The sequence below is a fragment of the Danio aesculapii genome, chromosome 23 (genome assembly GCF_903798145.1).
Source record: "Danio aesculapii chromosome 23, fDanAes4.1, whole genome shotgun sequence".
Lineage (NCBI taxonomy): Eukaryota > Metazoa > Chordata > Actinopteri > Cypriniformes > Danionidae > Danio > Danio aesculapii.
The window spans coordinates 41,356,501-41,381,141 of record NC_079457.1 but is presented as its reverse complement, the minus strand read 5'-3'; the positions used below and the strand labels follow the sequence as shown (position 1 = coordinate 41,381,141).

Here is a 24,641-nt window from a genome sequence, read left to right as displayed (position 1 = left end):
CCCCTTAACTAAATGCAGGATAAATGCTCCTGTTTAACGAATGCCCCGAAGCGTGTCTCTGTTGTTCATGCATCAACTCTGCGGTTTGAACTCGGCGCATGTGGCATGTTGTGTGATCTGACGTGATCGCACTGTAACGGAGCAGAGTGGGAGGGACTTGAGGATGGAGAGGAAGAGAGAGAGAGAGAGATCGAGTCCCCCCGCCTCCTCCTCTCCGTCCTCTCCATCCGCGCGCATAGCAGCCCGCGCGGATGCTGCGTCCACGGTCCTCAGCGCGCAGCTCAGCGAGGGGGCTCTCATCACACATCGCATTTAAAACCCAAATACTGCATCACCACGCTTTACCACCTCTTTGATTTACACCTTCAAGAAAGAAGCGTGAAAACAAAACAAACACCTTTGCCTTTTTTGATACATTTGGTCGGGACGGTCATCTCAAAACGATGTCTCCATCTCAAATTTTTTCCTCTGCGGTACCTCCATCTAACCAGGCAACAACTGCACTATTTTAGGATCCATCATCTCCATCTGTTGTAAACCCTCTTGATGATCACCTGGGTGGTAAATGACGGCATGATAACAGCCACTGAGTGAATCCAGTCGCTCTTGGATATTCCCTTTTCCCAACAAACCACGGCAATGTCCTTGGAGCATGGCCTTGTGAGTATCTCCTGATTGATATGTACACCAATCAGGGTATGTTTGCCATGGTAACAGTTGGCACTTGGTTATCATTAACAACAGCTCTCTGTCATCCTGGTAAATCGTCCCTGCATGTGATTTATTTTTTTTTTCCATTGCAGATCTCTTTGTCGTGGTTTTTGATAGCTGTCATTCAGCCGCATTGAAGCTTTAATAATCTACTAGTTGTCGAATGGTCCTCAATGACTTGTTTTCTCAGCTCTAAGCTGTTCTGTTGACTGTTTCCCGTCGCTTGTGCTTATTAATTGTGTTGGACTGAATGACTTCCCAAGGTGTTTTCTATTTAGAAAATGCACCGCGTTCTCTCTCATTTCGTTGACAAACCAACCAGGTATAGCCTACACACACATCCAGCTTATACTGGCGTGGTGTTTTTCTCCAACACCTCAGTAAACGTTTGTTTCTCGCACTGGTACCCACACTGGTCACCTTGCGGAGGGGCATTGCGCTTGTTCCGGATGCGAGTGGCGCACCATCCTCTCGGCATCTTCGCGCTAATAATTAAATCAACGTCGCGAGCCGCTCACGAGTCTCGAAAGAAAGACGTTTTGTTTGTGACTATATCAATCACCACAGTGGCGTTTAAGTAAGGACATCTCTTCCGCTGAAGGTGACCAGTAAAGGTCATTTTATGGTGGAAAACAGCGCGATGGGGAAACGCACCTGACTGAAGGAACGCGCTACGGGAACTTCACTGGATGAGTTTCTCAAGGTGCTCGGTTTTCCTCGGCAACCGTGCGGAGTTTTTTTCTCTCCCCTTCCTGCTGCAAGGTGTGCGAGTGTGCTGGGTGTGGGACGAGCAGAGGGGAGGAGAGGAGGGGTGGTTGTAGCCTCGCATGGCTCAGACAGCCCGGTGACCGTGGAGGAGTCCGTAAATCTATACTCGACTCTGATTGGTCATTTACGTTTGACCGTCAACGCAGTATCCCAGTTCTGGGGGTTTACATAATTTCAGAGAGATTGAGATTGTTGTACTGTAATTGAGTGGTTCAGAATCGTTTCAGGTATTTAGCACTGACTGTGCATCACTGTGTGTGTGAGTGTGTGTGTGCTTGTTTATGTGATTTATGAGGACCCCAAATTTGTGTAATGACATGGGTTTTACCCATTACAATGTTAAAGTGATTTATGAGGACATGCCTTGTGCCTTCGTAATCTAAAATCCTAACAGTTTTTTCACATTCAAAAGTTGCCACAGGTTTTCTATCATGGTTGGGTATAGAGGTAAAGCCATATAATACGCGATATTTAGAGTATGAAATAAATGATGCCTATATGGAGAATACTTTTAAATCACAAAAACCAGCTTGTGTTCTTTTCTGTAACAAAGTGCTGGCATTAGATTCTCAGGCTAATCGATATACCAGGAGCTTGTGTGTTTCTTTGTAAAATTTAGGAGGCTTCGGACTAAATTGAGCCAGCCAGTGAATTGTAACATTATCAATTTAATCAGTTAGAAATGACCTACAGGAGTGAAATTAATCCCAGGACAGCATTCTCCTGAGGTGTACAGGTCGTTAGAGTTAAAGGCATTATTCACCCCAAAATGTATTCAACATTTACTCACCCTCAAGTGGTTCTTTTCTATCAACTCAGAATAATCCAGTAGCCATGGGGATCTTTAGGAAGAAAAAACTGAGATGTGCGTTCATTATGCTGCTTGATATGGCAAACCTGTGTGTGTGTGTGTGTGTGTGTGTGTGTAGTCTCACAAATCCACACAAAATAGCCTGCTTTCATTCATGAATAGCTTATAGGTTATTTTAGTGTCAAATATAGACATTTTTTGAACATTCTCAATTACAAAGAAACACCAAGCAACATGCTGAATTAAATGTTAGATTTAATGGTGCTGTGTGGTGTGTGTCATGACTTTAAGAGACTAAAATTCTGGATTTATTGCATATGCTAATATCTGTTTTATTCTGTAAAGGTCTGATTTTTACTTTCAGAAGTAAAATTTTAAAGTTCAGAATTTTACGGAGTTTTACTTTCAGAAACTTGCTTAGAAGACCCATGTTTGTTCAGTTGTTTTGAGTTAATCATGGTTATTCCCCCAATACTGATTTCAGCACATTGGCATTGTGCTGATTATAAATGTCTGAAAACGTAACACTTTTTTTGTATTTATGCATTAAAAGAAATTCTAAATGACAATATTTTTATTTTGCATTTGAAAGAAATGTCATCTGTAGTATTTTACTTAAGCATCAGTATCTTTTATTCAGATATAAAGTAAGAAAATTAAGTGTTCTCCTAATTTTTCCCCATAGCTACATTAAAAATAGCACACCCTAGCAATGAGTAACAGTGCAATAGCATAATTTTACACAGTAGTTTCACTTTAATTTCAAACAGACAAAAAACAGAATATTATTTAAAAGTTAAGCATACCATTTGTCCGATAGAAAAAGTCCCTGGAAGCTTCACAGAAAAATGAAAGAGTTGCTGGTGCTCCAGTTCTCTGTCCAGGTTGCCCCAGTTTAAATGCAGTTGAGTTGTTGCAGCAATAATGGAAGTCGACCTAGATGATGTCTGGACAAAACTGCATTAAAAATGTCAAAATAAAAAATATATATAGTTATAATAATAATTTCAAGTTTCCAAATTATGTATTTAAAATTTTATAACTCAATACATTTTATTAAGTACATTTTTACACACACACACACAAGTTGCAGTTATGTCTTGACACATAAACACTTGACACACAAGCAGAGCTGATGCTTAGTTAGATAAAGTCTATATTGTCCAAGGCATATTGAAATCAAATGACCCACAAGACTATGGTTCATGCATTTCTTACATGTTCATGTCATTAAAAAATGACTTTAGCCTGTTTGCTGTGCATAAATAGAACAAAACTCATCCCATCCTCTGTGCATTCAGTCAACATCCCCAGCAGCGTCTGGGCCATGAGCATGTATTTAGAATCGAAGCCGAGCAGCTTATGTTACTCCCCACAGGCTCTTACGCCAATGCAGTCCATGTCTCGCTTTGAAAGCCTTAAACCAGTGTAACGAATACAGGGCACTGCAGTGAAGGTGGATGATGGGAGGAGGTAAAAATGGAAGAGCAAAGAACAGATGGACAAAGAGAATAAGATTGAGGATAATGGAGTGCGTGTGGAGGGGGAAGTGGAATCCTATGAACTTATAAAGACAGGAGGGATGTTCACTTACAGTAGCACCACTGAGTGGTTTTGTGCACGCAAAGACATAATCATAAATGAGGTCATACAAGCAGGTTTTGTAGTTGAGGAATGTGTAAGAAAAAGTTCATACATCACAGATGAGCATTGCAAGCCTAATATCTTAGCGATTAGCTTGGCTAGCATGTGCACACAAAAGGCAGGCCTGTAGCCAGTGGGGGGTTCGCGTGGTTCAAAAGACCCACCCCGCACTGACAAAGGTCCAAAATTCGTCCCATATATGAGCTCATTTGTCCTATTTTGACTGCTATGCCATCATAAATTGTGAAAATAACTCATCGAAGAAGGCTTTAAGACCGAGAAGAATCTGACGCAAGTAACGTCGTCTTTCACTACTGACCGACTGTATTGTTTTTAAATAGAGAAAACATTTTACAAGTAACTTTTACTCTAAATCTTGCACCTTTTTCTTGAAAGAAAAATGACCAATAAAAAGGTGTGAAGCACCAACAGTACATTTTGAAGTATATATAAAAGTTAATTTTAATACTAGTTAGGCTATTGTTTTATCCATGAATTTTCAAATGTACTTTTTTATGAGAGAAGCTAGAAAAATCAGAAAGCTCTACATTATCATTATAATTATATTCATTATCATTATTATTATTATCATTAAAATGTACAGTTATGTCCATAAATATTAGGACATTGACACAATTCTAACAGTTTTGGGTCTATACATTAACACAATGGATTTGAAATTAAACACGTTTCAAACGGATTTGAAATGCAGACTGTCAGCTTTAATTTGAGGGTATTTACCTCCAAATCAGGTGAACAGTGTTGGAATTACAACTGTTTGCATATGTGCTTCCCACTTGTTAAGGGTCCAAAAGTAACTGGACTATTGGCTTCTAAGCTGTTTCATGGCCAGGTTGTGTGTTATTCTCTCATTATCCCAATTACACTGAGCAGATAAAAGGTCCAGAGATCATTTCAAGTGTGCTAGTTGCATTTGGAATCTGTTACTGTCAACTCTCAAGATGATTTTCATTATTTAAGTGGCCAAATTCTGACTGAAGAAAGTTGTGCTAGCCAGTTTGTTATTTGCTTAATAAACGATAATAGGCTACTTAGCTTCAATAGGCTGTTTTTAATTTACAACTTAAACATATTCCTTTTTTTTTCTTAATGAATAATAAAATGACAAACTAAGATAATTTGGTAGTACTTTAGTTAAAGTACCAATTCTGACCATTAACTAGTAGCATATTATCTATTAAAAATATGTTAATTGTTTATTTGTACACAAAGTACACATTCTGCATATATTCTACAACCCTAATCATACCAACTTAAACCTCACTACTACCTGTTAATAAGAAGCAAATAAGGAGTTTATTTAGCCAAAAGTCAGAGTTAATGGTTTATTAATAGTGAGCTGCCTTAAAATAAAGTATGACTTATTTATATTTAAGGAGTTAAAAGTCAATACTAAAGCTATAAAGCTAATGTCAGAGCAACTATAGAGATTTAACAATATCCTTAGAATGGTCTTTTTTCAGTAGGGTAACAATGAAAATACTGACAGCCAATCAGGATGCTCCTAACTTGAACCTTTAAGCTGCAGACAGCAACACTGCAACCCACACTACTTATAAACAAGCATTACTGTGCGTTGGTGTGGATACTAATATGGTTATCGTTATAATTATGTGTGAACAGGTCTTTTTAGTGTCATCACAAAGGAGTATGTGGAAAAATGGCTATAAACGAAAAGTCCAAAGAATCTTATAAAACCTTCTCCAGCATTCAGAGTCATTGTGACCCAAGGCTTTTTTCCTTCCAGTGAGTTGTTGCTTTTTCTTAGTTATTAGCTTATAGCATGTTTTATAGGGTCTGCTACAGTATGTCCTACTCTGTCACTTTAGCAAAATCACCTTTTTCTTTCGCTCTGTATGACAGCACCTTCATTACCGCCACTGTGTTTGATCCCGTTGGTAAAGCCCTGTCAGCAGCAGGCCTGCAGGCCTCAGTGCTGCTGTATTTACCCTTGTCACTGAGACACCACATAAACAGGGAGCTTATGGGAAGGAGAGTTTATTTTTTACTCTTTAAAGAAAACAACTATCGGCTGACAATTAGATGGGTTCTGTAATGTGCAGCTGAATTTGTCATTCTACAGAAATAACTCAAACATTATCAGTCCGCTCACATCAAAGCATGCAGCAAAAGGCTGGACTTTCTCTTTTTCTTTCCTAAGTCTATATAGTCTGTCTTTGTTCTGTTTTTAGAAACTGAACCTAAGTGAGGATGTTTTTTTCTTCCTGATTAAAGGAACTCACTGTCAATGTTGTAATTTGCTAAAGGGTCAGTCCACCAAAAAAGGAAGTGATGGCAATGCTATAAAATCATAAGAGTGTAGTGTAGCATGTTGTCCTAATAAAAATTCTGACATCCTTTTATCACAATCAGTGCCTTCCAAAGTTTTAAGTTTGTTTCCATCAATGACTGTAAAAAATATGATTTCCATGGAATACAAAGAGAATGTCCACGATGCTGTTTTCCGTTCAGTGAAACCAGATGATTATGGTAAAGACAACATGGTTGTACAGTCTGCTTTTGTGTTTTCTTTTGTGTTTTACACAAGAAGGGAGAGTGACAGTGGAAATAAAATTTGAAATCATTCAAACTAGCTTGCACAGCTTGTTACATAATTTTTTTTGTTCCACTAAAGAATTAAATACACCAAAAATAAAAACATCATCACTCACTCACCACCATTGTATGACATACAACCAATCAATAAAAAAACATGGTACACTGAAAAAATGATTCAAAGATGATTTGGATTTACTAAATTTTAAGTGGTTGTAAACAAATATTTTTTTTGCTTCAGCCCAAATAAATTAAGTTAAACAGTACTAAATGTGGCGATGCAGTGGCGCGTAGGTAGTGCTGTCGTCTCACAGCAAGAAAGTCACTGGTTCGAGCCTCGCCTGGGTCAGTTGGCGTTTCTGTGAGGAGTTTGCATGTTCTTCCTGCGTTCGCATGGGTTTCCTCCGGGTGCTCCAGTTTCCCCCACAGACATGCGGTACAGGTGAATTGGGTAGGCTAAATTGTGTGTGAATGAGTGTGTATGGATGTTTGCCAGAGATGGGTTGCAGCTGGAAGGGCGTCCGCTGCATGGAACATGTTGGCGGTTCATTCCACTGAGGCCACCCCGGATTAATAAAGAGACTAAGCTGAAAAGAAAATGAATGAATGAATTACTAAATGTAATTTCTTTGTTTAACTTTAGTCCATATAAAAAGGTTTTCAGTGTAAAGACCTACTTGCTATCTTAGTAATATTTGGTATCTTCGTAATATTTACTTTCTGTGTTCTGAGCTAAAATAAAAAAGGAAGCTATTTATAATTTTTTTAGCAGATCTGCTGTTTTTATCAGGGATGTCCCAATCAGGTTTTTTTGCCCTCGAGTCCAAGTCCGAATCATGAGTATCCGAGTTTTGAGTATCTACCAATATCGAAACCCGATCCGATACTTCTATAATACATAAAAAAGAATAAAGAAGAGCGAAGAAACAGATCCAGGATGTTCCTTTTTTTTATTCAATTAATTTTAACATTTAACAACTCCTAATAGACAGAGCACTTCTGTGAGGTAGCTTGAACAATCAAGTAATAAATAACATAAATTCTTTACTTTTGGACTTTAGTGCAACAGTAAATAAAATAAAGAATATAAAAGCAAATAGTACCTCAACTTAAATTACCCAGCAGGCAATGCCAAATTTACATATCTCACAGTTTTCTATGGCAATGTTGATTATCATCAACTTTATAATATATCCAGATCGCAGACATACTCGCACTTTTCGATTCCAGCTGCTTTCGTGTTCTACTTTGCCAGCGTTTAACCAATAGTGTCTCTGCAACAAAGTGATGTCATGCTGCACATGTTGATGTTTCTGTGTGAAATCAAGAAAGAGGTCTAACTCTGTGCCACTGCATAACTATTAATGTGTTAAAAAATAATGAGAATATATTAGTCCTTATTGGGAGGTAACGTCCGACTCCGATCTAGTCTGAAACTGCGTGATCGGGCCCAATTTCCGATCATGTGATCGAATATGGACAACCCTACTTTTTGTACAATAAAAATGACTACAGAAATGACAATGAATGCACATCATAAACAAATACATTCATACATGCATGCAATTTTTTTATGCATACAGTCCAGTTCAGTTTACAGCCTTATTAATCCCCTTTGGGACAGTTCATTCAGACATGGTAGTGCTTCATATAGCAAGAATGACACAGTTAACACAATAAACACCAACACCTTACATCGAGTACACAAACAAAAACTGAAAAGGAAATAATAATAATAATAATAATAGTATATAATAATAATCAATCGATCAGCTACATTTATCACATAACAGAATTGCTTCAGGCACAAAAGTAAATTTATAACGATTTGAGGAACATCTTATTGTCTTTAGATGTCGCCCAAAGGGTATCCTCTCAAAATATTTGTTTATCTCCTATTATTTGATATGCCATCCTCAAAGTCTACTGTTCATAATAGAATGCAAGACTTCACAGGGGAAGTCACACAAATTTTTGAGCACAAATTAACAATGCCTTGAAGATAATTCTTGTTTTTTATAGACAGTGAGGAAAACCAACAAATAAAGGAATAGGACAAAATCCTTTCAATAAATAAATTATAAAAGGTCTTAAGAATCTCAGCATTAAAAAAAGAGTTCAGTTTCCACAATAAAAACAGTCTCTGATGAGCCTAATTAATAATTGTATGTGTGTTTTGATCAAATTTCAACCTGTTGTCAATAATTGTTTCAATAGGTATTCCTCCGTCAGCATTTTGAGGGATGTAAACAAAAACAATAGCTTTTGAGAATCCAAAAAGAGCCACATATTGAGAAATAATGTTATGATAGCTGTTTTAACATTAAGTTATGATTGAATTGCCTCGTTACAGTTATGAAGTAGTTTGTTAACAAGCAGGAAATGTTTATGGGCCAATGACATGACCACATTGAAATGGTCTAATCATGCATACATAAATATTCAGTTCCTGAATTTTGCATTCCAAACACACACACTATTCTTGAATTTGTTCTCATCCCATGAGCAGATTGTGCAAGCGGCTCTTTCATCCAATTGATCCCCTTGCATACTTCTTTATTGTATTTAAAAGCAGCTCGTACAATCTCCCAAATACCTCTTTTTTTCCATAACCCTGTAAATGCCTGCTCTACCAAATGGTTGACCAAGTATTGACTGTTTTAAATTACGACTGTTAAAGAATGATGATTTACACACACAGCATTGTTGGTTTAAAAGGAAATCAAACAAACATAATCATGTTGCATTACTGCACTTGATTTTGGTTTTATTGTAAAAAAACAAGAAAACGTGATAAATGAGAATCTGAAATATTTTATGGTGTACAATAAATAAAGGTGATTTAGTATTCAAAAATGTTTTATTTAAATTTTTTATTTATAAATCGGTCTTACACCTCATATTTTCAGATTTTCATTGTACAGTTGAAGTCAGAATTATTAGCCCCCCTTTGATTTTTTTTTTCTTCTCCTCTTTTAAATATTTCCCAAATGATGTTTAACAGAGAAAGGAAATTTTCACAGTATGTCTGATAATATTTTTTCTTCTGGAGAAAGTCTTATTTGTTTTATTTTGGCTAAAATAAAAGCAGTTTTTAATTTTTTAATAAACATTTTTAAGGTCGAAATTATAAGCCCCTTTAAGCTATATTTTTTTCGATTGTCTACAGGACAAACCATGGTTATACAATAACTTGCCTAATTACCCTAACCTGCCTAGTTAACCCAATTAACCTAGTTAAGCCTTTAAATGTCACTTTAAGCTGTATAGAAGTGTCTTGAAAAATATCTAGTCAAATATTATTTACTGTCATCATGGCAAAGATAAAATAAATCAGTTATTAGAAATGAGTTATTAATCTATTTTGTTTAGAAATGTGTTGGGGAAAAAAAAATCTTCTCTCCGTTAAGCAGAAATTGGGGGAAAAAATAAACAGGGGGGGCTAATAATTCAGGGGGGCTAATACTTATGATTTCAGCTGTATATGTATTAATTCCAGTACTGTTACCGTAAACAGACAAATCAGCCTTTACCAAATGGTTGATATTTTAGAATTTATGGGATGTGTTGAAAAAAAAATGCATTGAGTGTGTTAACTAGCGACATCATTGTAGGAGTTAAGAATTCAATCTAAAATTTCTTTTTGCTGGTGGGTCAGTTAAAGGGTTAAAGCGATAATTCACCAAATTTTTACAATTATTTGCTAATTACTTACCCTCAAGTGGTTCCAAATCTTTAATTGTTTCTTTATTTGTTGAACACATGTTAGAAACTTGTAACCATTGGCTTTCTAATATGAAAATTCCACAAATACTATGAAAGTCAATGGTTACACGTTTCTAACATTTGTTCAAATAACTTATTTTGTGTTCAACAGAGGAAAGAAACTCAAACAGGTTTGTGACAAGTGAAGGTTGAGTAAATGATGACAGAATTTTCAGTTTTGGGTGAACTGTGCCTTTAAGCACAAAGAGTCATATGAGTTTGGAACAACATGGGCATGAGTAAACGATGACAGGGTTTTCATTTTGGGGTGAATTATCCCTTTAAGACAGCTCATGTCTGTTCAGATTCACTTTGTTTATACTCCAAAAGCTTCTTTCCTTCAGGCCTATTTTAATCTGCCTCAGTCACAATAGTCGGACACAACCGGTGTTCATATCTGTTTTCATTTGGTAGGTGTTGAGGGAAGATGTGTCTTTTCCCCCTCATATAAACTGTCATGCCTTGTTAAACAAGTCATTTCAGCTGACATCTGAATGCGAGTGGACGGAAGTGCGGATAAGCTACTTTGCTCATGTGTGTTGTTCAGACTCCGTCAGTGGTCTGTCGTATAATAAGACTGAAGTGAACAACACACTGACTCATCAACCTCTTGCTTGTTTTTTATTAATTTTATTTTTCCTGATTTTGAATGTTGCATTGCTTCACAGCGTCAGATCTCTGGCTCCTGGTGTGAGTATGGTGGATATACTGGTGTTGCCCTTATTTAATATCTGAATATGGGTTAGAGTTTCTTCTAGCTTTAGGGGTTGTGTTTGTATGTGTGTGTGTGTGTCTGCGCCCGTGAGTGGGTGTGAGCGCCAGTACTTCTCTGTTGGTTACTTAGACACATTACATAAGGCGCTGCACAATTTATGTAATGCTGGCCCTCTGTCTCTCTCTTTTAACTTTAGCAGATTGGGTTGGGTCGTGGTAGTCAGAGCCGGTCTGGGCAAGGCAGACCTGGGAGAGCTCAGTACACTGTCAACAGTGTCTTACCGAATGCCACTACGACACACTCGCAGAAAGGTTTGGGAAAACACGGATCAATATGAATATTCAGCATAATCTCCAGACCATCTGCCTCCTGCGCATTGAACATAACTGCATGGTTAAGCAGTCTCGGTTAAGGATATTTGGGCTTGCAGAGACCTGGAAGTCGACATGTCTGATGCCAGCAAGTGGCCCCAAAAGATGTGCAATCTTCAAAAAGCGTATATTTTTAAAAGTAAAAAAAAAGAAAAGAAGTAAGTCTGATTTCTAATCGGAGATGTAAGCAAACTCTTGTGGAATCTGCTGGATTATTGGCTGAGTTTTAATTAGTTCATAATTAATTTTAATGAATGAACTATTTGAAAGAAAGAAATTAATACTTAGTCAGCAATTGTCTATAAAATTCTTTATTGCTGAATAGGCATTGCTCAATCGGCCTCTTTCTCTTTCTCTTTTTCATAGATAAGAAAACGCTGGAGACATCCTTTAGCCTACATGATTAATTTCATTTGTTCTGCGCAAAGATTTGTTTCAAAACTATTTCTAAATTCAGTTCTAATTTTCAGCAGATGAATAAATGAACTACGGTCCAAAAAAGTTAGAGACAAACACACGTCCTATGCTCTATATGATCCAAAACCTGAAAGGTGAACAAATCTAAGCTTGTTTTTATTAAAACAAATATAAATATACATATAATAAATAATACTGCTAATAATAATAACAATATACAAATGCAAATTGTCATGAATATTTTTTTTTTTAAAAACCCGAGATGAAGAAGGCACAAAGGTAGTGATTTTTATATTTATGTAGAAAATAATATATTTTAAAATATTTTAAACCTTTAATTCTTTTTCACCTTTCAGCTGGTCTATTGCACAGTCTGTTTTAGTTACTCAAAATAGCAATGTGCCAACAATGTGCCTTAATACACCTCCTTTCTAAACCGACACACCCATGAGTCCACAAAACAGTGCAAATGGATTTGCTATGTAAACAACCTGGCGCAAAGTGGGAAAATTGCTGTTGCGCTGGTGTGAAAATAGCAACACATTGCACCAAACACGTCTTGCACCTTATTGCGCCGAGTGTATGATAGGGCCCAATATATTTCATTTGGGAAACATTTAAAGTATTTTGGAACAGTAAAAATGTCAGGATAAATAATTCAATTGAATCATTGACTTCTGCTGTTTTCATTAGTTTCAAAAACACAGATTTAATTGCCATTTAAAACAGCATATTTGGATACCTTTTCTGCTGGAGATACTGTTGCCCTAAAAAAGTAAAAAAAAAAAAATCTTACATATACCGTAGGACTGGTATAACAGAAAATGTTGGTGGTTTGAAAACTTAGATTTTTCCAAACCGTGGTATACCTTGAAAACGGTTATGGTCCCATGGCTATTGCTAAATAAAAGTATTCATTTCTTTCTTTTAAATAGATTATTAAATAAAACTGACATAGATAGATAGACATGTCCTGTGCAGTTGAAGTCAAAATTCAAGTCCTCTTGTCAAATTTTAGTGTTTTTTGACATGTGCTATTTAACAGAGAGATCTTATCAGGCAATGTAAAATAAATGCCAGTGGCTCCTGATGATACATTGAGGTCTAATCAAGTAAAACTATGTGCAAAAAACGGAACACTGTTTACACATTATTACTTTTATTGTTGTATTGTTGTTTTAATTTACTTTTATTGTTGTATTGTTGTTTATTGTTTTATTATTGTTTAAACAGCATTATTACTTTTTTTCACAGCCTTAGGCAAATGCTGATACCTGGTTTTCAAAAGAATCATTCTTGAGCCAGATTCCACCAAATCAGACTGAACCTGTAACAGTTTGCAGCTCAAGCCAGCAAAAATCCCTCCGATATACTGATACATATGATCTTATGAGGCTGGTTTTTGCCAACTCATTCCGCACTCCAGTTACTCCAATAGTGAGGATAACAGCTCCGGCTCACATTGAAGAACTGATAAGCTTGTGACAAACAAATGTGTCAAACAGTTACTTGAACAAGAGGTCAAGGTGTCCGTTTTTATGGTTTCTCATGTAATAAGCTCTTAATGGACATCAGTTTATTCACCTTAAGGTTTAGATGTGTAGAACATACTTAATATCAAGAATTCAATATTTGGTGATTTAATAATTTAATGTAGTCTTATTTCTTTTATTTTGGCTAGATTAAATGCAGTTTTAAAAAAAAAATTTAAATCATTTTAAGGTCAATATTATTAGCCCCCTTGAGCAATACTTTTTCAATTGTCTACAGATAAACCACTGTTACACAATGACTCGTCTAATTACCCTAACTTGCCAAATTAACCTATTTAAGCCTTTAAATTGCACTTTAAGCTGAATACTAGTATCTTTAAAAACATCTAGTAAAATATTATGTCTTGTCATCATCGCAAAGATAAAAGAAACCAATCATTTGAAATTAATTATTAAAACTACAACCCAAATCAGAAAATTTGGGTCAGTATGGAAAACACAAATAAAAAAGAAAGTAGTAATTTCTAAATTTACTTTGACAACATTGCAGACAACACACCTAACATTATTTCTTGATGATTTTCTATTGTTTTTTTTTTTTTTAAATGAACACGTATTCCAATCCAATTTTGGTTCTTGCAACACATTTCAAAACAAGTTGGAACAGTAAAGCATTTACCACTTTGTCATGTTACCATTCCTTTTCACAACACTTTAAAACATTTAGTGACTGAAGAAACCAAGTGATGAAGTGTTCCAGGTGTAATTTTGTTCCATTCTTCCTGCAAACAAGTCTTGGTATGGGGTCAAACAAGGAATGGTATGGGGTCTTTGTTGCCACATTTTGTGCTTTAAAATGCACCTCACATTCTCTATTGGAGACAGGTCGGGACTGCAGGGAGGCCAGTCAAGTACCCGCATCATTTTCCTCCGCAGCTTGTAATGTGTGCAGAATGTGGCTTTGCACTGTCTTGTTGAAATAAGCATTGGCGTCCATGAGGGAAAGAAGGATGCATATTTACTTTTCAGCATTAATGTTGCCAGCACAGAAGTGCAAGTTACTTTTGCACTGAAACAACCCCATACCATAAGAGACCCTGGCTTTTGGGCTTGATGCTGGTAATAGTCTGGGTGATCCTTCTCTTTGGTCCAGAGCCCATGGCGTCCATTTATCAAAAACAAAAAAAAACCTGAAATACTGATTCGTCTGACCACAGTACACATTTCCACTGTGATGGTCCATCCTAGATGCCCTCCAAGCCGAGAGAAGTCGACGACGCTTCTGGACACTGTTAAAATAAGGCTTACTTTTGGCACAGTACCGTTTTAACTGGCATTTGTGGATGTAACTATGTATTGTGGTACTTGGCAAAGGTTTGCCAAAGTAGTCCTGAGCCCATGTGGTAAAATCGCTTCTAGATGAATGAGGATTCTTGATGAGGCGCCACCTCAGGGATCAGAGATCATGGTAGTTCAGCTTAGGCTTGCATCTTTGTCCTTTACGCACTGAAATTCCTCCGGATTCCTTGAATCTTTTAAATATGTTTTGCGCTGTTGAAGGTGAAATATCTAAATGTCTTCCTATCTTTCTTTGAGGAACATTGTTTTTAAACATTTTAACAATTTTCTCACATATTTGTTGGCACACTGGCAATCCTCGGCCCATCTTTGCTCCTAAAATACCAGACCTTTAATGGATGCAGCTTTTTTACCAAATCATAATTACAATCACCTGTTGACAACACCTGTTTCAAATCACACCATTATTTAACCAATACGCCTGATTACTAGCCCTAAATGGCTCCTGTCCCAACTTTTTATGAAATGTGTTGCGATAACCAAAATTGGAATGTGTTTATTTTGAAAAAAACAAAACAATAAAAAACACGAGCAACAAATTAACTAATTTTTGTTGTATTGTCTGCAATCAAATACGAGTAAATTTAGAAATCACTACTATTTTGTTTTCCATACTGTCCCAACTTTTTCTGATTTGAGGTTGTAATATATACTGTAGTATAACTGGCCCTGATCATCATTTTAGCACTAGTGCAAAAAATGTATTTTATTGGCCATACAATATTTTAGTGGCTTAATTAGATCAATTATGTTAATTTGGCAAGTTAGGGTTATTAGGCAAGTCATTGTATAACTGTTCTGTAGACCGTTTTAAAAATATATTGCTGAAGGGGGCTAATAATATGTTTTTTTTTTTTAATTAATAACCGCTTTTATTCCAGCCGAAGTAAAACAATAAGACTATCTCCAGAAGAAAAATATTATAGGAATTACTGTGATTTTTTTTCTTTCTCTGCTTAACAACATTTGGAAAATATATTTTTTAAAGAAAATAAAAATTCAGGGCTAATAATTTGCACTATATAATGTTAAAATTTTTTTCTCTGGCTCGAACCACAAAATAAACCATAGATGGTCACTTTACACATCATTCAGACAGTATATTTCCATCTAAGTAGGCGGTTCTTGGCCACAATAAGCTGGAATGAAGGCCAGACTTTTTATCGTGCTGTTTAGGTACATAAGGCTAACACATACTCTGCTTGTTGTATGATATACTGAATTTTAAGTCATTTCTAAGCTACCAGTAAGAACATAATACTTTTACCTATATCTTTAACACATATTATACCATGATTAAATAAATTCTGTAGTTTATCTCCTCAAAATCAACGCAGTTTGATCTTCCTCTACTGTATCTCAAAACGTTAGACATGGGGCATTGCAATACCAAAATCATGGATTCAATTAAACAAGAACTTACAAATGTGTGTCACCAATGCAATGCTAATACGAGCATCTAATTGTAAAAAATATCAAAGATGAAAGGTATACACAGCCAGAGTGTGGAGAGTCTGCCCATGTGAGCCCAGGTGATGTGTTGAGTGTGCAGAAGCTGATGGATGGTGTGTGTGCATGTATGAAGAACAGCGGAGGGTGCAGGAAGACTGGGGTTAGTGAGTCAGCATGAGAATGATGACACCCTCTGTGTCACTCTTGAACACTGCCTACACACACACACAGCTCACTGCTGCTGCATTACCCCACACTCATCTCCCTACAAGCAGACTCACATAGACAGATAGACAGATTCTGACTGAACAGCATGAGACCTGGTCCATATCACAGCTTCTTCTGGTACAAGTACCACCATGAGTTTAGGCTGGAATAGATCAACTGGTCTAAACTACCAAACTAATTTGGTTTTATTGCATATATGGATGTTGCATTTTAGTCAAATTAATTATAAATAATTACTGAAATTGGAGACGAGGTGGCTCGGTTAGCACTGTCGCCTCACAGCAAGAAGGTTGCTAGTTTGAGCTCCAGCTGGGTCAGTTGGCGTTTCTGTGTTTCTGTTTGCATATTCTTGCTGTTTTGGCGTGGGTTTCCTCTGGATGCTCCGATTTCCCCCGCAGTCCAAAACATTGAATGGACATTGAATTGAATTGTCTTTAGTGTATGTGTGTGAATGTGGGAGTGTATGGGTGTTTCTCATCACTGGGTTGCAGCTGAAAGGGCATCTGCTGCGTAATACATATGCTGGATAGTTGGTGGTTCATTCCGCTGTGGCGACCCCAGATGAATAAAGGAACTAAGCCAAAGGAAAATGAATGAATGAATGAATGAATACTGAAATGTTGGAATAATGTTTTGATTATAATTTTAATATTTTACATTTTGACAGTAACTACTTTTTATTTGTTTTTACTCTATTTTTACCAATGAAGGTTATACATTTTTTAAATAAAATAACTGGGTAAATAAATAAATATGTAATAAAAATTGTTTTGGATTCAAAAATAGTTTATCTAAACACCCTTTTCTTGGACAAACTGTCGAAAATATAATCAACCATTCTTCGTTTTGTTGTATATTCAGAAATGTTTTATTACCAATTAATTAACAAATGTTACATTTTTTAAATGTTTTGTAATGAAGAAATTGTTTTAACGTTATCTTGAATTTTATGTAGTATTTTAAAATACTGGTATATCAACCCTCAAACAGCTTTTTTAAATTGTATGAACTATAGCTGTTTTTAGTGCGTTTTTCTGACTTTCATTCATTACTAAACCCCGGTTTGTTTTGTTTCAAGATGGACACCAGTAATGATGTCTTCTAAAGCACATTTCTAAAGAAAAAAATGAATCAAATGTTACAATTGATCTATTGAAGTTCAGTTAGACAGAAACTCCACTAAAAACAGCTTTTTTACAGACAAACCTTCGTTCTCATGCAAATTCATCAACTAGTGCTATCAAATGTTCCACCATGATTAAATAAACATTTGCTTTAAATTGTAAATAATTGTCAATTTCAAAAGTTTTTTTAATATATATGTAATTTCATAATCATTTAATATAGTTACTATTTTGATTATAAAAGGGCAATTTCTCAAATTGTTGCCTAAACAGCTATTTTCCATGACTGACAATTAAGTTGATTTTTAAGTTTATCTGAATGTATTATGTATTATCCCACAAGTATAGGTAAAATGTACAATTGTTCATTTTTACATTGTTTAAATTATATATATATGCAGTTGAAGTCAGAATTATTAGACCCCCTGCATTATTAGCCCCCCTGTTTATTTTTTTCCCCAATTTTTGTTTAACGGAGAGAAGATTTTCTCAGCACATTTCTAAACATAATAGTTTTAATAACTCATTTCTAATAACTGATTTATTTTATCTTTGCCATGATGACAGTGATTAATATTTGACTAGATATTTTTCAAGACGCTTCTATACAGCTTAAAGTGATATTTAAAGGCTTAACGAGGTTAATTAGGTTAACTAGGCAGGTTAAGGTAATTAGGCAAGTTATTGTATAACGATAGTTTGTTCTGTAGACTATCAAATAGTATATACCTTAAAGGGGCTAATAATTTTGATCTTAAAATGTTTAAGAAAAAAAAATTAAAAAAACTGCTTTTATTCTAGACAAAATAAAACAAATAAGACTTTCTCCAGAAGAAAAAATATTATCAGACATACTGTGAGAATTTCCTTTGCTCTGTTAATCATAATTTGTATATATATATATATATATATATATATATATATATATATATATATATATATATATATATATATATATATATATATATATATATATATATATATATATACAATATCTCAGTAAAATAACCCTGTGTGCAGCCAATCAGATTAGTCCTTGGCAGATTGAAAAAGTACTTTGCACTGTTGTGTGTGGTGTGTGCATCATGCACTCCAGGCCGTGGGTGTCTGTGGGTGTGCCGTCTGAGGCTCAAACTGTCATCTAAGAGAATGTAGGGACAGTTACAGAGACATGCTGGGAGATGGAGAGAAAGAAGAGGAAGAAGTATTAGAGCCTAAATGGTATCGATAGCTAATGTCCATTATCTAGCTGCCACATAAATAGCTAGCGTTAGAGTGTGAATAAGAACCAAATGTACATGTAAGTGTGTGTGTGTGTGTGTGTTGGGGTATAGTGAGGCCGAAGGAGCTTTGTGGGAGTCAGAGGCATCTGTATGTTGCCATGGCAACTATGGGCCAATGCAGTGGTCTGGATCGTTAGAGATACAGTATATGCTATATGCATCGCCATCTGTGAGAGCACACATCCCTCATACAGTATACCTCACTGTATGTCCAGGGATTTCACTTGTGTTGCTCGCGAAATGGCCACAAAATCCGTTTAGTGTAATTATTATTGCAGCGACCTGTTTGATACCTCATTAATGGGAGTAAGAGAAGAGTGTGACTCAATTAAAACACAAAAGACCTTTAGAATTGAGGTGAAAATGTGCTGATGCGTTTGAAAGCATTCGCTCGGAGCCGTCTGACTGTATGCCTGCTCTGTCTCTTAAGGAATGCCCACTGTACTCTGAGTTGCTGCCCACATGAGCACTTTGAAGACTGTAATGTGTTATTCTGTCTGTGTGTCTCTGCAGGCTTCCTCGCCAATTCCAACATCCCGCTTCCTTTGAATCCTAACGCATCAGCGCTGCAGATCTACAAAACATCCTTCTCGGTTTTGCGCCCCTTGTTCTCGTTGTCCTGATGGATTGGAAGTGGCCCGATCCCTCGTTCTGTTGACCCTCGGGGTGAGGGGGTTGAGTGGAGAGGATAGGATTTCTTTTGAAAACGCTTTAAGTGTCCGGCTGACGTTGTCCCGATTGGTTCCTCTGATGGAGAGTTAGAAGAACAGGAGGAACTACCGGGGAGGGAGAGAGGAGTGGAGGAGCCAATTCAAAACCAAAATAAATTAAGCCACTTAGACTGGCCTCACATTGCTGAAAAGTAGAAGACGTCATATAGATCAAACATCGTGGACCAATCACCTTAAGACTCAAGATGTCTACTACAGCGACCATGGGTGATATGGCCAACAGCACGGTGGAGTTTTACCCCAAACGGGGCGGAGGAGGCACAGAAGCCAACCATGCTGGTGACTTCGGGGTGTCGTTGGATGAGCTCCGGAACCTGATGGAGCTGAGAGGAGCTGAAGCCTTGCAGAAAATCCAGGAAAGCTTTGCAGATGTAGAAGGCCTATGTCAGAGACTCAAGTCTTCCACAACTGATGGTGAGATAAATATTTTGCTTACAGTATTTTATGTCTCAAATTTTGTCTCACTTTGTTATTTGAATTGACATCTGCAGTTACTTCTAGATGAGATTTTCAAATAGTCCTGTTCACAAAGCAGCAGAATGTGGGATTTAAAGGAATAGTTCACCAAAATTGAAAATTTACTCGCTATTTTCTCGCCCTCAAGTGGTTCTAAATGTTTAGCCATTTACTCATCTGCATGTTAGGGTTTTGTCAAGTACGATGCAATCCTGGATTAATGTCTATGTTGATCCTGGAACATCATTTTTTTTGGAAAATGTAATCCATACAAATTCCCTACCCTTAAACCCAACCATAACTGTAAATTGTTCCCAAAATCAGAAGGGAGTAATAGTTGGATAACACTCATGTAAGTGCCTGAACCTAACCATAAGTCTAAACTTAACATAAATAGCATCCCTTAATTCTGATTGGCTGATTGGAATTTTGTGTCAACATAGATCCAGGAACATGTCCTACTTGGTGAAATCAGGTTAGGGTTACTCACTCTTCACTGGTTACCAACCTGTTTGAGTTTTTTATTCTCTTAAAGACACAGAAGAAGATATTTTGAAGTAAGCTACCATTGTAAGTAACCATTGACGTCCATAGTAGGAAAAACAAATACTTAGTTGCCGGTTTCTTCAACATTTCTTTTTTTTATGTGTTCAAGAGAATAAAGCAACTCAAATGGGTTGGCAAGTAGTGAAGAGTGAGTAAATGATGACAGGATTGTCAGTTTTAGGTAAATTAGGTACCTTTAAAGAGCCCCTATTATGCATTAAAAAGGCCATATTTTGGTTTTGTGGATCTCCAACAACAACAAGACAAAACACTTTCATTGTCTTATAATATGCATCTATTTTTACCTAATTATCCCAACGACTCCCATATGATTTGTTCAACGATTCTTTTGTTCCTAAACCACTCCATAGCGCGATGCTAATCTGTGCTGATTGGTCCGATGACCCAGTCTTTTGGGATTGTTTGACTGCGTTCAGCGCGATACAGAGAGAATTGCCTACCATGGCTTATCAACATTGTTGAAGTAGCCAGAGCACAGAGTATATGTGTGAGCCCAATGCAGGAGTGCATTAAAGCAATGGAGTTAAACACTAGCATATTGCTCTATTCCTAACCATAAGTAAAAACAACAACACACATTTAGTATTAATCTACACAATGGCAAAAACTGAACTATTTCGAAAATTGACCACCAGCTGCTGATGGTGATGAACAGCTGATGGTAGTCATTGCAATGACAAAGGGCAGAGGATCGCAAGCTCACAAACACATTTAAACTGGTAAAGAAAGCGGCACGTGTCACGTTTTCAACGTGGCATTAGACACGATATGTGAATATAAAGAGTTAACCAGATACAGTGCAAGTCCCGTAGAGCGGTTACAAGTAACAACATTTTATACATATTTTGCAAGCTAGAGAAAATAAGGAGGCAACCATTTTAATCACACTTACTTACACTTGTGAACTGAAGGAAGAAACTGATCCATGAACTGTGTACTGATAAAGTTCCTGTCAAGCCCTGACAAAGTCCCATCCAACAACAGTCTAATCTGATCCTTCCTTTAACAAACGGCCCATGAATCCCTCGTTGCAGGGTAGATTATTGCATTAATCACCAGAACGTTCACTCAATATTCACTCATCTTCAGTCATGATGAATCCCTCATCCACCTGCTCTCTGCTAGTGTTCACCTTTTACCAGATTCGGCACTTCATATTTGATATTGTTTTGTGTCGACGTCGATATGAACAGGCAAAAGATCCAGACAAACGATGAATTATTTAAATGACTCTGAGTCAAATCTTTTATTTAAAAACCGATATTTTTAAACAACGTGTACCTTCAGATTTAAACCTCAGCTGGATGTTTTTGTTCACTTAGCTATGTTACACACTGTATGCAAGATAATTTTCCAAAACCCTTAATATAGGCACTTTGAAGCATATAGACAAGGACTAAGGTAAATGTTAAATATAGCTTTGTCCAAAACTGCAAAGTCATATCACATTTGAGGCAGCAAAGGTTCAACTGATGCATGATTTCATCCATCATAACTTAATTAACCAACAGAAGCTTTCATGCCTTGGAAAGAATATAGCATTTGACAAAACTGAGTGAGCAGCTCCAGTGATGGTCAGAAACTAAACGTGGAAAACTTTTTTATAGTCATTATTCTGTACGACAATGGTGTTTTGGTGGAAATGATAACTTTTAAATATGAGTTTCAAAGTTCAAGTTTTTAAAAATCTTCTTTAATCAATCTTCTTTGTGTTAACTGCAACAACATACACAAGCAAAACAACAACGGTGGACTACAGGTGCTGCTTATGCCATATCTAGGCTGCAACGTCATCAATTTCTGTCGAAAGATGTCTCAATTTGAAGGATGCTCAGTAGGTAGTCTTCGATTCGCATCCTACATTGTTTGTCTTGAAGGATGCATCATGTGCATTCTTGGCGTCCTTCAGTCACCCACACAATCCTTTGCACACATTCCAATTCACAAAAAATAACAAAAATAATTAGCTGAAAATGAATCGGCTCAGAGCTTTTTCCTTTTCATTACATAATGCAAGACAAAAAAATGATTTCGGTGATTAAGGCATTATGATTATGTTTTGTTTTAAATGAATCACGTAATATGAATAATTTTAAGCACTGGGAGCCCTCAGACAGTTGCCCTCAGACATCACCTATCCTGCATTAATAGATAGTCAGTTTAATTTAAAGATTTGTAATATAAAGTGTTCTTCAAATGTATAACTTTAGTAATATTGCTACACTTTCATTGTGAGGGTAAAATATTTCTGAAATAGCCATGCGAACTTACTGGACTATCACAGTCTTGCATTTGATGCTGAGAATGAATGTGTGTCTTTGAAGCCTTAAAGTACTGATGGTCCAGCATTAACTTTTCTTGATATAATTTCTTCATATCGTGATCGTCCTTTATATCTTCATAGTCTAATTCTGATCACAGTGTTTGAAAACAAAAAAAAAATCTTCAAAATTTCAGTGACGAATTAAGCATTTAAATATATTTCTCTAATATTGGTCTACACTGTAGATGTGTAAATGTACCTTAACCTTTCAGTTACACAAAAGTCATATCTGTGACTGTAACTTACCCAAACCACACTTGCAAATGTGATGCAACAAACAACTGGCTGTCCAGTAAGGTTCCATTTACAGAGCAGGGCTTAGTACTGGTGAGAATTCAGCAATAGAATGCAGTTGTCACTTGCATAAATAAGCAAAGTGGACATGAATGCAACTGTATTAAAGAGGACTTTGATTATAACTTCACTTTTCTAGTGTTGTTAGTGTGTAATGTTGAAAAGCTATGATGATAGAATTAACTTTTTAAGGCAGACCACAACTTCTACATGGGTTTGTGACATCAAAACCCCTAAAATTTACATAATCCCTGCACCCAGGCATGACGTTTACAGACAATGTGCAATGTGCAATGTGCTCCTTTCAGCTCAGACTGTGTCCGTTGGTTAAGCTGTCTGTGGGACGTGAACGAACCACTCAGTAGAGTTGAGCTGACATAATCATAGACAAAAGACCAGGTAAACAATAAATGATTATTTTCCCTTTCTTATAGCATCTAGTTATGACTTGTCTGTAGTGTGATCAAGGTTTGGTGTAGTTGTAGATGAGTTTAGAAGCAACTGGTAACATTTTAAGAAAGTTTTGACAAATTGAACGAAATGAACTAAATGACTCGAAAAAAGATTTGTTCATCCCAATGGTCCGAGTCTGAGTCAGTAAAATGATCCAAACCTCCTATCACTAACGTGCATTAGCTGTTTAGCGAATTAGAACACATTGGCCCAGCAGACCAATAAGAGCCCATCGCATATTTCTGAGGGAGGGACTTCATAGAACAAGAAAGACAAGAAGATCAAAAAAGCTATTATCTGAAATTGCATGCTGAAATAAAGCATGCTAGTTAAGAATTAAATCCAAATTCAAAGTATTAAAAAACATAGCATAGGAATATACTGCCTCAGGAGAGATTATGAAGTGTACATTCAATCAACGCTATACTATACCATGAGTTCATGCGAGAGAATTTATGAATGGTAGTAAAATTACACAATTTATACTGAAATGGGTAAGTCATGTGATAGTAACATTACGGATATAGCACGTCCAAACTGGATTAGTACTACCCCCATTCATACTACTTTATTTATTTATTACTTAATTTATTTGTACTTTGATTTTAGTTGTCTTTTATTTCTTTAGTTTTAGTTTCTAAAATTAATATTCTTTGCACTTAACAGTTTTACAATGATAATAAAGCTTGTTGCCAAGTTTATAACGATTTATGAAGGAATTATAATGCTTTGTTTTGTTATCTTCATTTACAAGTCTTCCTTTACAAGTAGCAGGGTATTTACAACTACTGTACATTTCTGTTGATTCACATCCCGTCCCTTTGTGCCCCCTAGTTGCATTGTCGCAAACTGCTGTTACACCTAAACACATTTTCTTAATCCCTTAGTCCTGCCACGGTGCCACACATGGTGGTAATGGTCATATTGAACTGTCACCCTCTGTATATAAAACATTCTTTTCTAACAGTCATGAAGTAAGTTCAAATTGTATGCGATTTTGGACACAGCAAATGTCATAGAAGAATACTTAATTTTGAATATTTCAGTGAAGAACCATATATCTTAGAGTAAAGAACATTCAACATTCATGTGAAGATTT

The 24,641-nt window shown here is 36.3% G+C and overlaps 1 protein-coding gene across 5 annotated transcripts in view; it reads left to right on the top strand.

Moving 5' to 3' along the window:
• The first annotated feature begins 233 nt into the window (after positions 1-233).
• atp2b3b (ATPase plasma membrane Ca2+ transporting 3b) overlaps positions 234-24,641 on the top strand; it is a 116,522-nt gene continuing 92,114 nt past the window's right edge. For all 5 annotated transcript variants that reach the window (XM_056448750.1, XM_056448749.1, XM_056448754.1 and 2 more), the window contains exons 1-2: positions 234-660; positions 19,232-19,863. In XM_056448750.1, the coding sequence (XP_056304725.1) occupies positions 19,635-19,863 (229 nt within the window). In that variant the 5' untranslated portion in view covers positions 234-660; positions 19,232-19,634. The remainder of the gene's footprint in view (positions 661-19,231; positions 19,864-24,641) is intronic.